This window comes from Dermatophagoides pteronyssinus, unplaced genomic scaffold (genome assembly GCF_027571235.1).
Source record: "Dermatophagoides pteronyssinus isolate colony J.1.1.1.1 unplaced genomic scaffold, Derpt_VIB-CSIC_2022.12 sq0011, whole genome shotgun sequence".
NCBI lineage: Eukaryota > Metazoa > Arthropoda > Arachnida > Sarcoptiformes > Pyroglyphidae > Dermatophagoides > Dermatophagoides pteronyssinus.
In genome coordinates, this window is record NW_027461535.1 from 497,199 (window position 1) to 514,140 (window position 16,942).

At 28.8% G+C, this 16,942-nt stretch overlaps 2 protein-coding genes across 4 annotated transcripts; one reads left to right on the plus strand and one right to left on the minus strand.

The window, feature by feature from the left end:
* Positions 1–3,089: 3,089 nt before the first annotated feature.
* On the plus strand, positions 3,090–6,333 carry LOC113791111 (dual specificity protein phosphatase CDC14AB-like). The gene is made up of 7 exons (XM_027340841.2): positions 3,090–3,856; positions 3,923–3,998; positions 4,129–4,209; positions 4,323–4,484; positions 4,553–4,925; positions 5,034–5,172; positions 5,287–6,333. The coding sequence occupies exons 1-7, from the start codon at positions 3,573–3,575 to the stop codon at positions 6,068–6,070; spliced, it is 1,899 nt and encodes a 632-aa protein (XP_027196642.2). The 5' UTR covers positions 3,090–3,572; the 3' UTR covers positions 6,071–6,333.
* Positions 6,334–6,390: 57 nt separating this feature from the next.
* Positions 6,391–12,476, minus strand: LOC142645394 (uncharacterized). Of its 3 annotated transcripts, none has more exons than XM_075821494.1 (6): positions 12,324–12,476; positions 10,544–11,571; positions 8,015–8,611; positions 7,554–7,881; positions 6,909–7,480; positions 6,392–6,840 (listed from the first exon to the last, which is right to left on the minus strand). In XM_075821494.1, the coding sequence occupies exons 2-5, from the start codon at positions 10,549–10,551 to the stop codon at positions 7,334–7,336; spliced, it is 1,080 nt and encodes a 359-aa protein (XP_075677609.1). In that variant the 5' UTR covers positions 10,552–11,571; positions 12,324–12,476; the 3' UTR covers positions 6,392–6,840; positions 6,909–7,333. The 3 variants fall into 3 exon arrangements, with proteins under 3 accessions (XP_075677612.1, XP_075677609.1, XP_075677611.1); XM_075821496.1 differs by lacking the exon at positions 12,324–12,476 and adding an exon at positions 12,058–12,174; XM_075821497.1 differs by lacking the exon at positions 10,544–11,571 and having other exon boundaries at positions 6,391–6,840.
* Between the last annotated feature and the right edge of the window lie 4,466 nt (positions 12,477–16,942).

Below are 16,942 nucleotides of genomic sequence, written 5' to 3' on the forward strand. Positions count from 1 at the left end.
TGAATGAAATATAATGAATGAAATATAATGAATGAAATATAATGAATGAAATATAATGAATGAAATATAATGAATGAAATATAATGAATGAAATATAATGAATGAAATATAATGAATGAAACAACAAAACCAAAAACTAAAACTTTGCTGTCGATAACATTACACACTTTGAATAATTGCCATTATGTTTTTTTTTAGGATGATGATCATCCAAAAATATTATTATTACTAACAAGTGTGTGTTGCTGGCCTTTGGCCAGCAGCACGCACACTTGCTTCAGCCCGTAGATTCTGGCAGATGAGCGGCTACGCCGCCCATCTCCCAAATCTTTGGCTGAAGTTTTGTTCTTTTGCGATCGATCCAACTATTTATTTGTTTCGGGTCTAACCGAAAATTGGTCAAAAAAATACCGCTAGTGGAGAAAATCGCCAAAAATAGCCACAAATATTGGCGCTTTAGTTAGTTCCTCCTGGAAAACCTAATTGCACAAACCTAACCTAACCTGCTTAAACCAAATTTAAATTATATTTGAATATTTCCACTTTTTGGCTATTTTTCCTATTGAGATTTTTTGCAAACCACAATTTTCTCTAAGGCCGCGGTCCCATTGCAATGAGACCGGGGCCTAAGCGTTAACAATTGTTTCTATCCTGAAACATTTCGTGTTGCGCAGACTGTTGCGCAAATTGACTTTTTCTGCAGACCCTTTCTAACACATTTGTGTATTAAAAATTTCCTAACACATTTCTCTGGTCACCATACTTTTTTGTGCACGACACTCTCGAGAAGCTTCGCTTCTCGTGTTTATTAATAAGATATCTATGCTATTTCACTAGTTTTTCATTTCCAATTTCTCTATTTTTTTATACTTTTTTTCCTACATCACCCCCTCTTCTATTCTCTCAAACATATGTATCAAATGATGATGATGGAACAAACAAACACACTTGCAGAGAGAGAGAGAGAGAAAACGATCCAACAAACAAAACAAAAAAAGACTAAACATGAAAATGAAACGAAACGAACGAAGAAGATTCAGCCAAAAGTGGAATTTATAATTTATTACTTTTTTTTTACTCTCGCTCTCCATCTTCTTTCTCTATATATTCTGTATGCGATATGTATGTATTTTTTTTACTTTGCCTTTAGTTGTAGTTAGTTGTTAGTTAGTTGGCTGGTTTGCTTGCTTGCTTGTCGATGATTTGTTATAATTCTCCATTTCATTTTTTTCCCAATTCTCTCTCTCTCTCTCTCTCTCTCTCTCTCTCTCTCTCTCTCTCTCTCTCTCTCTCCCTGTCGTCATCTTTCTTCTGGAATTGAAGCTTCTTTCCCTATCTATTTTTCTCTTTTTAGATGTTTGTTTGTTTGTTTGTTTGCTGTTGATATGTTCAATTTCATTTATATATGATATGAAAAAAACAAAAAAATGAATAAGTATAATTCCATTGCAAATGAAATGGAGAAATAACAACAGCGAAAAAACAGCTAGAAAAAAACAAAACAAAAATCCTCGAATCATCATCATCATCATTGGGATTCTTTTCATAATTCTTTTTCTTATTCTTCTTTGAGTTTTTTTTTCATTTTTATTCTCTCTCCCCCTCTCTCTCTCTCCTTTTCCTTCCCCCACTTGGATTCTTTTCCTCCCCACTTGGATTCTTTTCATATTCATTTATTTTGTTAAGGGATGCTACTGTGTGAGATGCTACTGTATGTTTTTTCTTTTTCACTCAAATATAGATCCTATATTTATAATTTTTTTTCATCATCCGCATCATCATCATCATAAGTCGAATTATATAAAAAAAATGCAAAAGAAAATGAGAAAGATTCAAGTGAACAGAAACAAACGAAAAAAAAACAAAACAAAAGTCTTAACCAACCAAACTAAGAGAAGAAGAAAAACCGGATAAAATTATGTTTCTATCATCATCATCATTATCATTCTGTTTCTTTGTTTTTTTGTCATCGAATAATTCTTCGAGTTTTTCGCTAGAATCAACCAAGTAAAAGACAATGTTGTTGTTGTTCATGATGTTTTGATGATGACAAAATATCAGAGAATGAAGGAAAGGAAAGAGTAATGTAATCGATAAAAAACTTTCAGTGAAAAAAAATAGTAAGAATCCCTGATCTTGATTATGATGATGATGATAATGCCGATTGTTTTTTTTTTGTTTTTTCTGGTTAATCACCAAACAAAACAAAACAGAAAAACGACATGAACACACTCGACGACTTGCATATTTATATTTTTTGTATTTTTTTTGTAATGTGATTATTATTAATTATAAATAAAGAAAAAAAAATATCGTATTTTACAAACATACACACACACAGACAGACAGACAGAGAATTTTTTCTTTTTTATTCTTTGTTATTCTTGTTGTTTTTACAAAGCTTTGTTGTCAACCCCTCTCTCTCCCCTTTACTACAAAAATATCATCAATCTCATCAATAATGTAAATCTATTCTGTAATAATTCTGTATAATTCTATATAATTCTGTATTCGATATTTCTTTTTTTTGTAATTCGTTTGTAATGGATAAATTTTAATGTTTTTATTGTTTCTTTGCACTAAACATATCATCTTTATTATCATCATCATTCATTCATCAAATATATGTTAGAAATGTGAATAATTTTTCATTCTGAACATCTATTATTTGTTGTTTACGATTTTACCAGAAATGTAATATTATCTTGAAATCCAGTAAATGATTATTCAAATAATCATTATCATTATTATTTTGCAGATAATGATCCAACGATGTAGTAGTTGTTGTAATATCATTTGTCTTTTGGTTTTATCTTTGTATACATTTTTTTAAAAATTCAAATTTTAAAAAATTAACGATACCTAGCCTGCCATCTATCGACAGATTTGTTTAATTTTATAAATTGATTTTGTTGAATATCAATAGATGGTGCTGATTTTTGTTTTGAAAAAAAAACGAAATGAAAACGAAAGATGGTGCCACAATCTTAGAATTTAAATCTTTTTGTTTTTTTCGTTCAAAAGATGGTGCTTCACTTTTGGGAAATTCATTTTTAGCATCTTCGAAAAATAAAAATCTTACAATCGATTTGCTATATCAAAACCAAACAGTTTTACCAAACTGAACCAGCCAGAATATATTGAATAAGAATGGTCGAAAAAATCATCGAATCATGAGTCGATTCAATTTTGTTTTTTTTTTCATTCTCGCTATATAATATCTCCATTGAATTTGAAGAATGAAAAACCAAATCGACAAAAGCAAAAAATGGAAAGGACAAATTCTGTAAAATACAGGCGTCGTCGTCTTGAATCGTGTTTCAATTCAATTCAGCTACCGTAGAAGCAAAGCATTCCAGTCTAATTTTTTTGGAAAGAATTTTTCGGACACAGCAGCAGTAGCAGCGAAACATATATGGCTCCAATTTGAGAGTCAACAATGTTTTCTTAGGCGTGTTCTCTGTGTGTTTGTTTTGGTTTTTTTCTGGTTGCTTTTTCCATCGATTGGTTCCCGAAACAAAAGATCATCTTTCCCAGGAAATTGATCGAATGACAAGATAATTATCATCATCATGTCCATATCATCATCATCATCATCATCATCAATATTACGTCCAATAATGACTCGTCATTCTTCGACAACAACATGTCGACGATCATCATCATCATCATCGTCAATGAAAAATCTTCCAATCATATTGGATATGGTTAAAGAACGGTCATTACATTTTAGTGAATTTCTCACGAATCGACTTTATTTCGCTACCGTATCGGAAATGAATTTGAATTTTTTTCTGAAAAAATCCGATTCCAATGTTAGTTTTCTTCATTTTGATAAAGAACTTTTGTATACACCGTAAGTGTTTTATCAAGTTTTGTTTTTTCCATCGATTTCATTTTTACATCGAATCATCATTTGTAGATTTAATCATGATTTTGGTCCTTTAAATTTGGCAATGTTGTATAGATATTGTAAGAAAATAAATTCACATTTACAGGTATGTTGTTGTTGTTGAATGAATCCAAATATTGCTTGTGAATAACATGACGTTTGATCAATGTTTTCAATGTTTTTCTTCTAATTTTCTAATTTTCCTTTTTCCTCCTTTTTTATCCCGAAAAACAAAGCGAAACAAAATCATTATTCATTTAACAACCACCAATCGTTTTAAACGAGTCAATTCAGCATATCTGATTGGATCTTATTGTGTATGTTTTGTTTTTGAAAAATTTATCTCGCCCACTAAAATATGAATATCAATTGATGTTTTGTTCTGTTTTTGTTTTCGTTGTTTTCGTTGTTGATTTGTTCTTAACTTTAGATAATTTATCATCACCTACTACCGGATGATATAATGGCACGTCTTAAACAATTAAGCATTAGTTATTTAGCATATAAAACATTTACATCATTTGTTGATGCTGGTTTTGATACAAGTGAATATTATCTACATTTGGATGATTGTTTTATGGCCATTTATAAGGTACAGTGATAATCAAGTGTTAAATATCATTATAAAAACAGTAATTATTGATCTATTGATCTATCTAGGCATCAATCACCGAAATACTAAATATGGATAGATTTAATCTAAATGAATATTTATTTTATGAAAAAGTTGAAAATGGTGATCTAAATTGGATTGTACCCGGGAAATTTTTAGCATTCTGTGATCCACAAACATATTCTGATCATACAACAAATCATTATATAAAATTATATCTGAATTATTTTCGTAAAAATAATATTCAAACCATAATACGTTTGAATAAAAGTCATTATGATTCAAAATTGTTTACCGATAAAGGTTTTCAACATTATAATCTTATATTTATTGATGGTGGTGTACCGGATGATTATATTGTTGATCAATTTTTACATATTGTTGAAACAACTACCGGTGCTATTGCTGTACATTGTAAAGGTATTTGTTTGGTTTGGCCTTTTGACGTTTGATCTTTTGACTTTTTAACATTTACAAATTTTTTTTTCTTCTGACATTTATTAAATATCACCGATCATCCATCCATAGCTGGTTTAGGTCGTACCGGAACAATGATTGCCTGTTATCTAATGAAACATTGGCATTTTACAGCAATGGAAGCAATTGCTTGGATTCGTATTTGTCGTCCTGGTTCAATTGTTGGTTATCAACAAAAATGGCTTAAACTGTATGTGTCATTAAATAATGGATAATATCTGTTTTCTTGGAAAAAAATGGATGTTTACATTAATCATTGTTTACCATATGGTTTTTTTTTGTTGTTTTCTCTCTCCTTTGACAGTAAACAGAACTATCTATGGAATCATAATACCGAGCAAAGATTAATTGAACATCAACAACAACAACAACAACAACAACAACAACAAAAACATCTGCAAATGGATTTAGATTTTGAACAACAAAAACAACAAACAATAAGAGTAACAGGAAGATTACAAAGAAATGGTCAACAATCAACAATGATAAAAACAACAACAACAAAAGAAACAATCGCTGTGAATAACAATGTTGATGTTAATGATGATGATTTGATGATGATCAATAATAATTCCAATGATAATAATAATAATAACAACGAATTTATTCATATGGATGATAATGATGTTTCAACAACAAAATTAACACAAGGAGATTATTTAAATCAGATAAAATTAATAAATAGTAATAATAATCCAAATTTATTAAATGTTCATGATAATAATAATAAAAATAATAGTGGAAATAGTAATAATAATAATAATAATAATAGGAAAAAACATTTACGTATAAAGATTAATCATTGGTTTCAGAATAATAATCATAATAATCAAAAATCATCGATACAATCGATGTCATCATGTTCATCAAGAATCAATAATAATAATAATCTTGGTGGCAGTGGCTTACGTAAAACTAATCAAACAATGATGATGATGATGACCACACCATCATCATCATCGGATATTCGTTTATCAAAAGAAAAACAAGTGAATAACCGGGAACGCAAACAACAACAACAACAAAAATGTTTGAATTCAAAATCACATACGATCGATATCGATTCCAATAATAACATTACCAAATGATCAAAAAGTTCTTTTGAATCAAGATTTCAATTTCGAAAAACAAAATTTTGCCAAAATTACAAACCGCAAACTACCTTTATAAATTAAATTAAATTATCCTAGCAAAGTGAAAAAAGTTATCATGTATGTTACATCCAACCACACAATGTTTCGAAACTTTTTCATTCAAAAAATTTTTTTTTGTCAATTTCAAAACCATAATAATAATCTAAACTAGATCTAAATAAAGAAAAGATGAAAATAGTGAATGAAATTAAAACTTTTGGCTTTGTAAATTCAAAAAAAAAAAAAATTTCTTTTTATTCAATTTTAGATTTTTTTTGTTTAAAGAAACCCAAAAATATATGACAACAGTAGAAAAAAAATGGATAACAATAATGATGGAAACAAACAAACAAACAAACAGAAAAAAAGCGAAAACATTAATTCAATTATAGCATTTCATATATGATAATTCCATTTCATAAAAATTGAGAATTCCATTCGTTGTTGATGATGATGATAATGATAATAAATCTCTTCGGTGCATGTGTCATTCATTCATTTTTTTGGTGGTGGTTGTTGTTTGGCATATAACAAAAAAGTTGAATAAATAAATAAATGTCGAACTGTGTTTGGTCGCTTTCAAAAAAAATGAATGCAAACAATCCATCCAAAATTAACAACACACATCATCTATATATCCAAAAAGTAAGTTAATTTGTGATGCGATAATGTCATGAAAAGAAGAACAAAAAAATAACGAAGAAATGGAAAACAGAGGCCATTATCTATATGGAAAAACAAAAAACAAATTAGATTCAGGTCATGTTCTTTTAATAATTTACTATATACCAACCGAAAAAAAACAACAGAAGAAGAAAGAAAAATATAACAAAAACACCTTACAATTAAAAGGCGATGATAATGATGATGATGATGATGATGATCTATCTGGATGAATAATGAAAAAGTTTTCTTCTTGTTCTTCACTGCATTAACATAACAGTAACAACGATTGAAACAAAAACGAAAAAAATAATAAGAAGTGTCCAAAAAAAATGATAATATACAGCCGAAAAAACTTGTTTATCATTATCATAAATGTTAAGTTTTTGCAAATGAAATGACTTTTGACATAAATCAGGTATCAATCATATTGTCTTTTTCAGCAGATTTTTTTTTCTGTTTTTGATTGATTGATTGATTGATCGATTGAAACAATAAATGGCCTTTAGGCTATATGAATAAAATGAATCGATTTTTTTTTTGCTCAGCAAATTATCATTGATCTTTGATGTTTTGATTATTCGTTGTTGCTGCTGTTGTTGTTGTTGTTATTATATCACCATTTGTTTGATATTCATTAATTTTTTGTTCCCAAATTGCAATCAATGGTATTTTACGACGTGGACCACCAATTTTTAATCCCTGTTATTTGAAAAAAGAATAATGTTTTGAAATCAAATCCAAGTAAAACCAAAAGCAAAAACAAAAAACTTACACAATCATTCAACAATGAATCAGATGTATCCGATGATAATGTTGTTGTTGATGATGTTATTGTACTATTGTTGTTGGTATTGCTTATATCAACAATAGCAATCGTATATGATGATGATGATGATGATGTTGATGAAGGTGATGGTGATGAAGAATGATTATTATTATTGTTATGATTTCCATTTAATAAATCTGGATTACTACTACAACGACTATGAAATGAATCTTTATTATCTTCACTTGTTTGATCATCACTTGTTGAATAATCATCATCACAAATTGAATTTAAATTTGGATATGATAAACCAATACTGCGAATACGTTGACATCTTTGACCGAAATTGTTAATGATAAATGGTGGTGGTGGTAAACAAAGAACGAAAAACAAAAAAAAGTTAATTAAAGATTATTATCAATCACGTATTATGTAACCACAAAAAAAAGTAATAAAAGATTACTTACTTAAGTTCATCTTCTCTTAATTTCATTTCACGTAATTCTTCTTGTATTTTATCAATAGCTGATATACGTTTTTTATAAAAATTATGATTATTAATTACATATTTTATTGCTGCTGCTGTTGTTGCTTTTGATGATGGCCTTGTTATACCACCATCATAATCATTACTATCATCAAAATAATGTTGATGATGATGATGATGATGATTAAAATTATTGCGGTTAAAACCACCACCACCACCGCCATTTTGATTTTTATTCATTTTTTTACCCTTTGTATTTATAAATCTATACATTGAAATTTGGCCACGATTTTTATTGAATACAATCGGTATATTAACACGTGAAACATTTGCATCACCGCCACCATTACCACCATTATTTTCAAATTTTGATTTAACTTTTGTTATTGAATTTGAAATCGATGTTGATGATTGATCTAACGTTGTTGTTGTTGATGATGACAATGGCTGTTGTTGTTGTTTCGTCATCATCATCAAACCATTTTGATGTGTGGATTGCAAGGGATTATTATTATTAAGGTGACTAGACGACGATGATGATGATGATTTGATCATCGTCTTTTCATCGATTGTATAACTGTCATATGAAAGAAAAAGAAAAAGTTTCATTAATAGGTTAATTATCAAAGGTATTAAAGGAAGAAGAAGGGGAAAACAACAAAGACATTTTTTTTCCGTGATGGATGATACCTGGATTTTGTGTGTTAAAAAACAAACGTAGGTGTAGGTGTGTGTGTGTGTTTGCATGTGGAAAATAAAGAAAGTTTTTATGCATAATAATCATTATTTATTTAAATGAAAACAAACACAGGTTATTTGCATTAACACCTTTCGAAAAAGAGTTTTCTTTTTCACTGCATATTAAATGAATGAATGAAAAATGTATCGAAAACGAAAAACAAACAAATTTTTTTAAAACAGGGCAGTCAATATTTGCTTTGGATACTTTTTTACTGATGATATTTGCCAAACAGACAAACAAAACAAACACTGGACAATGGATACAAATTTTGTTTTGTTTTGAATCGCCCAAAATCTGACCAAAATTTCAAAATTCTATTGTTATCCAATCAGGTTAGGTCAACGTTGATTTGACCAGCGTTTGTTCCATCATCATTATTATTATGGAAAAAAAACATCCAACAATAACCCCATGTGAAATTTCCGGGATAATGGGGTTATTTTTTTCTGTTTTTGTCATGTCAACAACAACAACAACAAGACAAGGATGTTGTAATAATAATAAGGTTTTCAACGAGGGGAAAAAATCTGAAAATTTTTTTTGAAATTTTTTTGAAATATCGGAAATGAATTGAGAAGAAAATTTCTGTTTTTTGTTTTGTGTGTTTGTATTGATGTTCAATCTATCTATCATAATCAAATTTTCTTATCCAAATCAAAAATTGGCAATCATTTTTTCCATGATGAAATACCGGATGATATTGATGATGGCCTTTCGGTCATATTTGAATGATGATGATAATCATCATCACTGGAAAACAACAACAACAACAACAACAAAAATTGCTGTTCAATAATTTCATTTTTTTTCAATTTTAAACTAGGAAAATTAAAAAAAAAACCGAAAGACAACACCGAAAACACGATCTTATTAACGAGTCATATGCTCGGTGGACGGTGGTCATTATTATTATCTAATCAACAACAACAACAACAACACAGCAGATAACCCCGAACATCTCTATCTCAGCATTTCAGAAAAAAAGATTCAACGCTTCTATTTTTTTTTCTTCATATCCCTTCATAACATCATTTCTTGTCGAAACAACAAACAAAAAACAACAACAAACGAACGGATAGGAAAAATCTTAAAGATGATGTCTTAAAAACACACAAAAACATACATTCTTCTTCTGCTTTTTTTTTCATTATATAGCCATAATTATCTATCAATCGTAAACATCATTGAACAAGACCAAGATGAATGACTAGATAGATAGATGGATGGATGGATGAAGAAAAATCCAAAAGAAATTCGTGTTTTTTTTTGCAACTCGGTAAAAATAGATAAGTAAAAAACCCAAATTATTATTATTAAATGAAATGAATCAAAACTGAAAGAAGAATGAATGAAGAAGTGAAGGAAAAAAAGTTGATTATTATAAATATGATGATGATGATGTTCATCACATTTTTCTTTTACTTTTTTGAAACTAAGAAAGAAATGGTGAGATAATTAAAGATCATCATCTTCATCATCATCATGGATTTGATGAATGAAAAGACATCATGATCATCATCAACATCGTCTTTCCGTGTTTCACTGAATGATGATGATACATCCAAATGGATATTTACAAGGATAATTACACAACAATAATAATAAACAATTTCAGCCACATACAATTTGAAATCAATGATGATTTTATCATCGATTTCATTTCAAATAAAATATAAATAACATTATCGTGTTGTTATTGTTGGTGTTTTCTCGATTGTAAAAAAAAAATTTCAATTTAAATTTTTTTCTTGTGTTTAAATAACTTACATTCTCATTTTGTTGGCTGAGGATAATACTTTTTTTCAGGTCGATTTGGGTTGCAGATGAAATTTTCTTCAGTTTTTTTTATTTGTTGTTGGCGTCCAGATTCACAAATGATTGTCGTGTGTTGGTGTGAATCTGATTTTTTTTTTTTTTTGGTTAAAATCAGTCAGTCAAAGTTTTGGCAGAATCAAATTGATTTTCTTTTCTTTTTTTTTTTGGTGAAAATTGTAATTAGATTTAGGTTAAGAAAAGAAAAGAACAACAGCAAATAAACGAATGTTATGCAGATCTTCTTGGTTGGTCTTTTTTTTTGGTTTCTGGAGAATCATGTAAATTACTTTTTTTTTTAATCTTACAAGTACCATTGTTGGTTTAAATAGAGAAATTTCAAAGAATCGTCATTATTATCATCATTGAAAATGCGTTGGAATGGAAAGTTTTTTTTTATGATTATTTATTATCTAATCACATAAGAAAAATGAAAATTATACAGTGTTGATGATTGATTTTACAATCAGAAAAACTTTAAGCAAAATTCTTTTATCTAATTAAGACAATGATAATAATGATGATGAGAAACAAAAAACAACAGGATTCAATTGACAATGTTGATCTTTATACCCCACCGCATATGCACCACCATTTTATCATTATTGTTGTTGTCGTCGTTGTTTTCGTTCGTTTATTGTTTAAAAAGAACATAACAACAAAGAAGTGAATGAAAAACCAGAATTTTGTCACCAAACACACACACACAAACAGAAAAATGTTGAGCACAGGTAGGTAGGAGAACAGGTAGGCAGGTAGACAGGTAGACAATAAGATTGACAATCTGATTTGATTTTTTCAATTCACTGTCACCGTCACACACACACACAATACAAACATCCAGTTTTTTTTCAAATGGCAAATAAAAAATTCTTTTACTTTTTTTTGATGAATGTGAATGGCCTGCACTGTATGATGGCAATGTTATTGTTTGTTGTTTCGGTGTTGACCAAACTTGAATCTTTCAGTTGGCCGATGTCAAACTGAAATGAAATGAATTGAATTGAAGGATGATGACTTAGATTTTTTCCAATTGTTCTCTCCGTTTCAAACTAACTTTATTCTCAACAATAATAAAAATCCTCTAACTTGTTGTTGTTGTTGTTGTTGTTGTATTTTCTCTTTTCAACAGAAAACAAAAATATGGCGCCCAACTCCGCCTTGGCGCCAAAAAAAAACTACCACATCATTTTAAATAATCACTACCACTACCATTATGCCGGATATGGTCATTACATTTTTAGAAATCTTTTTTTTTTTTTTGTTATCTCAATTCAAATCACCATTATTATGATAATGATGATAATGGTCATTGAATGGACTGTATTTTCTCTCTCTCTCTCTCTCTCTCTCTCTCTCTCTCTCTCTCTCTCTCTCTCTCTCTCTCCATTCAATCAGTTAACTCTCTCAAAATGCAAACAACAACAACAGAAAGTCAATAGAGAAAAAAACATCATCTATTGTGTTACCTGTATGACTTTGTGTTTTTTTTCTATTAAATATTTGTTTGGATGTTTTATTTTGGATCTTTTCTCTTTAAACAAACACAAACACATACACACATAACCGATATCAATCAATAATGGACGACAAATTGAATATATCCGGTGATTTTTTTTTTGTTGTTGATAAATATAAACACACAATCATACAGGTAGATACATTAGTCTTTTATTACCTGAGAAGAGGAGAGAGAGAGAGAGAGAGAGAAAATAAACAAGCAGAAAAAACTTACCTGTAAAATTTGTTGCTGCCGTCGTTTTTTTGAGGACAAAGGTTAATTTGATTGAAATAAAAAATAATATTCGTGATCGTAGGTCAAGTTGATCTAACCTTAATAACGATGATGATGATGATGATGATGATGAAAACAACCTAAATGGATTACCTATATACGTGTATAGTGTGCTAAAATATTCCAAAACAACAACAATGGTCATCATCATTATTCAATGATGACCATTGATAATTTTTTATTTCTGCTTTTGTTTTGTTTTTTGAAAAGGGACATAAATTTCAAAAAGACATTATATTTTGATGAATGACAATATGATTTTTGAATACAAAATTCATATCATCCAGAAAATTCAAATATTGTCCTTGACCATTATTCTTGTTTGTTTGTTTGTTTGTTTGACAAAGATTGGTTTGTGTTTTTGGATTAAAAAAACACTTGTTGTTGTTGTTGAAATTTGTTGTTGTTATTATTGTTTGATTTTTTGAATATCCACCCACTATTCACAACAACAACAACAACAAATTGATGATATTTTGATGATAATCTTATCTTGTATGTTCAATGTCATCATCATCATCATCATCTTTACATTTGTAATGAATTCTTTCTGTAAAATGTTTAAAGATTCATTCAATGTAAAAGATGATCAAAAACACATCAAAAAAAACATTGTTGTTGTTGTTGTTGTTATCAATTGTATTCGGGTTGAACAACAACAACAACAAAAAAAGTTGAAAAATTTCTGGTTTTTCTTTGGCCACACAATCATGTCGGTTGTTGTTGTCGTACGAATCTGAAAAACGTTCGAATCCGAAGCAAACGTTCGAATCCAAGGAAAACATTCGAATCTTCGAATCTTCAAAGAGCCATCGTCCAAACCAAACAAAACAACAATCATTTCAAAGAGAAAATGAAAATCGTAAAGGTCATGATACTGAAAATAAAATAAAATAAACAGATAATGATGATGATGTGTAACACAATCGGATACATTTTGAGTTTGAGTTCATGTTTTTTTTGTTTGTTTGAAAAAAATAGGATCATCATCGAAATAATAGTAATCTTACCTGTCGAATCATTATCATCATTGAATTGGCCATTTTATTTTTTTCTATTACCTATTTTTCTTGTTTGTTTTGTTTTGTTTTGTTGGTTTCGAAATGATGTTATTTTCTGATAGTCATGATGATGATGATGATGATAATGATCATTTTGGTTTGGTTTGGTTGGTTTGGTTTTTTCGGGATTATTTGTTCCGATTGATAATGATGATGATGGTAGATGATGATTGTTTTCTTCGATTACAAAAATCGATTCGGATTTCGAATGAATTTTGTTTTTGTTTCAAAGACCACCACCACCAACAACAACAACAAGGAGATAATCTTTTTTTATTTTCGTTTAATCACATTATTTGGTTATATAGAGCAATCAATCGATTTGATTGATTGATTTTTGATTTGTGACATTTCATTTGATTTGATAACAAACAAGGAAAAAAAAAAATTCAGATAAAAAAAAACTTGTTGAATATCGATTATATCGATCGATATATCGAACGATTATTATGCTCACCGACAAATTCGAATGTTTATTATCGTTCGATTTGGATTTTGATGATTCGAAGATGATTCGATGGTGGTTATGATTCGAAAATTGATTTTTTCAAAGTTTTTTTTTGTCGAAAAAAAATGAAATTTTTCCATGAAAAAAAGATATATTTTGTCAACATCGAAATACCCCCGAAAAAAATTGACTGCGAATAAGAAGAAGATTATTATTTTTGATTATAATTTTATGTTCATCCAAATATCATCATCGCATATATGTGAAATGATCATTTTCATGTCAATAAAGTGATTTCCAAAATAGATTTGGAAAAAAACCTTGTCAACAACAACAACAACAACAAGAAAATTCAATTTAAAATCGATCATCATCATCATTATTATCATCATCATAATCGGTGGTTTGAATCGAATCGAATATTTTCTTCTCCTTTTTTCTTTGAACTTTTTTGCGAATCGAATCGAATCGAATCAACGTCACCAATCAGAAAAAAAAGATGAATTGAATTGAAGAAGATAATTTCCAGAAAATGCAAAACGGACATTATCATTATCATCATCATCTTTATATCGAGAGAAAAGAAATGTTTGTTTTCATCATCATCATCATGGGTGAAAAAAGAAAAAAATTTGTTTTTTTTTATTGACCACAATTTCAAGCAGCTGGCTCGAAAAGTATTGACAATCAAACCAAAAAACAAAACAACCGCATCACATCGGCCAAAAAAAAAAATCTGATCAAGATAATAATAAACACGATGTCCAAACAAATCATTATGGTCATCATCATCATCATCTGCTGTTGTTTTTTTCATTCATTCATTTATTCATTTTTCTGTTGAATTTAGCAAATGAATGAAATGAAATGATCACGACAAATTTATTTAGAATTTATTTTTCCCCGAAAATTGAAATTGAAATTGATTAATTGTTTGTTAATTAATCGATATTTTTTTTCGATTGATTGCTAATGGCAAATTTAGCATCATCATCATCAATGTGTCAATCAAATGTTTGACATGCCATCATCATTGATTTACCATCATCATGAAGATTGTAATTAAACAGAAGAAGAAGAAAAAAAGATCAAAGATCAAACGATGTTCATTGTCATGGAGAAAATTCCATCATCATCATCATCATCAGAAATCAATATTTAAACGGATTTGATTGAAAATCGTATCGTATCGATCGTAGGAAAATCATCAATCTTTTTTCAATCAATTCATTATTATTGACTCTATCTTTATCTCTATCTTTACCTCTCTCTCTCTCTCTCTCTCTCTCTCTCTCTTGATATTCAATTTTCAATCAATATTTTTTTCGAGCAAAAAAAAATCCAAAACAGACATATAATAATCATTATGATGATGATGATAATGATAATGGTTGATAATAATAACAACAACCAGCAATCAATCGATCGATCTATTCGATCGATTGATAACGGCCAATAAATTTTTTTAACGCATTTAATCGACAGAAAGAAAAAAAACAACATTCATTCATTCATTTCAGGTAAATGGAAAATTATAATAGTTTTTTTTCAATTTCTTGTCTATTTTAGTCTGAAAATAGCTAAAGTTTTTTCATCATCAACAAACAGGCAAACAAATAAACAGATGTAATGTAATCACAGGTAATCGGTTTGGATGTTTGTCTTGTTTGGTTTCACATTCAATATTGCTGTTTTTTCTTTGGTCCGGTTATTTTCACATCCATTCTGTTTTTTGTCTTTTCGAACAAGAACAACAACGACAACAATTACCGAAGATAAATGTTTGTTTGTTGCGTGTGTAATGTTGTTGTTGTTGTTATTTTTCCCATACATTTCATCTGGACAACAACAACAAAAATTCCATTTTATTCAAATCATGATGATGACATCGGTTATGTCCATTTTCACAATGATGATGATGATGATGATAAATTATGTCAACCAAAAATGGCATATCTCATCAAGATTGTCATCCAGTTTTTTTATTTGTCTACAATGTTTTTCATTTTTTTCTTCGTTTGAAATTTTTATTACTAAAATGGGTGACTTTTAATTTTATTAAAGGCGCCCATTTGGAAAACAAAAAAAAAGAATAACATTTTTCATCATTTTCATATCTATATTTTTTTTTAGATAATAATGATGAAACGATAGAAAACAAACTAATTTGTTTTGTTTCCCTTTGATTTTAATGTTTTCACACACACCATCCACCATTCACATTCAGTTTTTCGGAAAAAATCTTTTTTTAACGGAAAACTTCCGAAAATGTAATCGATATTTGAAAGAAAATATCTTCGTCTTGCAAAAGTTTTTTTTAACGAAGGTTTTTTCCCTTTTAATATTTTGCATTTCAGACAGACAGATGATCAATATTTGGACAGGATTTTCTTGGACAAGAGATATATATCGGCCATTTCATTTGATATTTGGTGATTATGAAATTATCCACAAAAAACTGTCATCTTTATATGTTTTTTTTCGAAAAGATGCTTTCTTTTTCAAACTGACTGAGAAACTGAATTTGATTTTGGATTTTCGTCTGTGTGTAGGTGTGTCTATTGTTCGAAAGAACTGAATGAAAAGTTTTTTTCCCCAATGTGTGATATATTTGTTTTCTTTTTGAAAACATTTTTTTGAAAACAATTTTTCACAGAAATGAAAAAAAGTGAAACGCGTTTTTCCAGGAGAAAATATCTATTGATGGACTGACTGACTTATATAATGAAAGCGACTTGAAAGCGTGGGCACTTCGTAGTTATACCATATTTATATTCATAACAAAAAAAAAATGTTTACATTAAAAAATAGGTGATGTGTATTTGATTGATTGCTGGAACTTCTATTCAGGGAAAAAAATGGATCATTTTTTGGGAAGAATTTTGTTTCAGAAGAAAAAAAATGAAACAATTTTATTTCATTTTTCCAAACTACAGTCGCCATCTATCGATCGATTATTGAAATTTTTTTTTATTGCACCAATATTTTCATTTAACAAATTGAGCTGGGTTTATTTTTGTTTTGGTTTTTTTTCTTTTTGTTGTTGACAA

Bases quoted from the DNA above. Each gene is read 5' to 3' on its own strand.
- LOC113791111 (XM_027340841.2), top strand. From the start codon at position 3,573: ATGTCCATATCATCATCATCATCATCATCATCAATATTACGTCCAATA. The intron at 3,999-4,128 runs GTATGTTGTTGT...CGAAAAACAAAG, and splicing joins AAATAAATTCACATTTACAG to CGAAACAAAATCATTATTCA. The intron at 5,173-5,286 runs GTATGTGTCATT...CTCCTTTGACAG, and splicing joins CAACAAAAATGGCTTAAACT to TAAACAGAACTATCTATGGA.
- LOC142645394 (XM_075821494.1), bottom strand. The intron at 7,882-8,014 runs GTAAGTAATCTT...TTTCGGTCAAAG, and splicing joins TTAAGAGAAGATGAACTTAA to ATGTCAACGTATTCGCAGTA. The intron at 7,481-7,553 runs GTAAGTTTTTTG...TTCAAATAACAG, and splicing joins ATTCATTGTTGAATGATTGT to GGATTAAAAATTGGTGGTCC.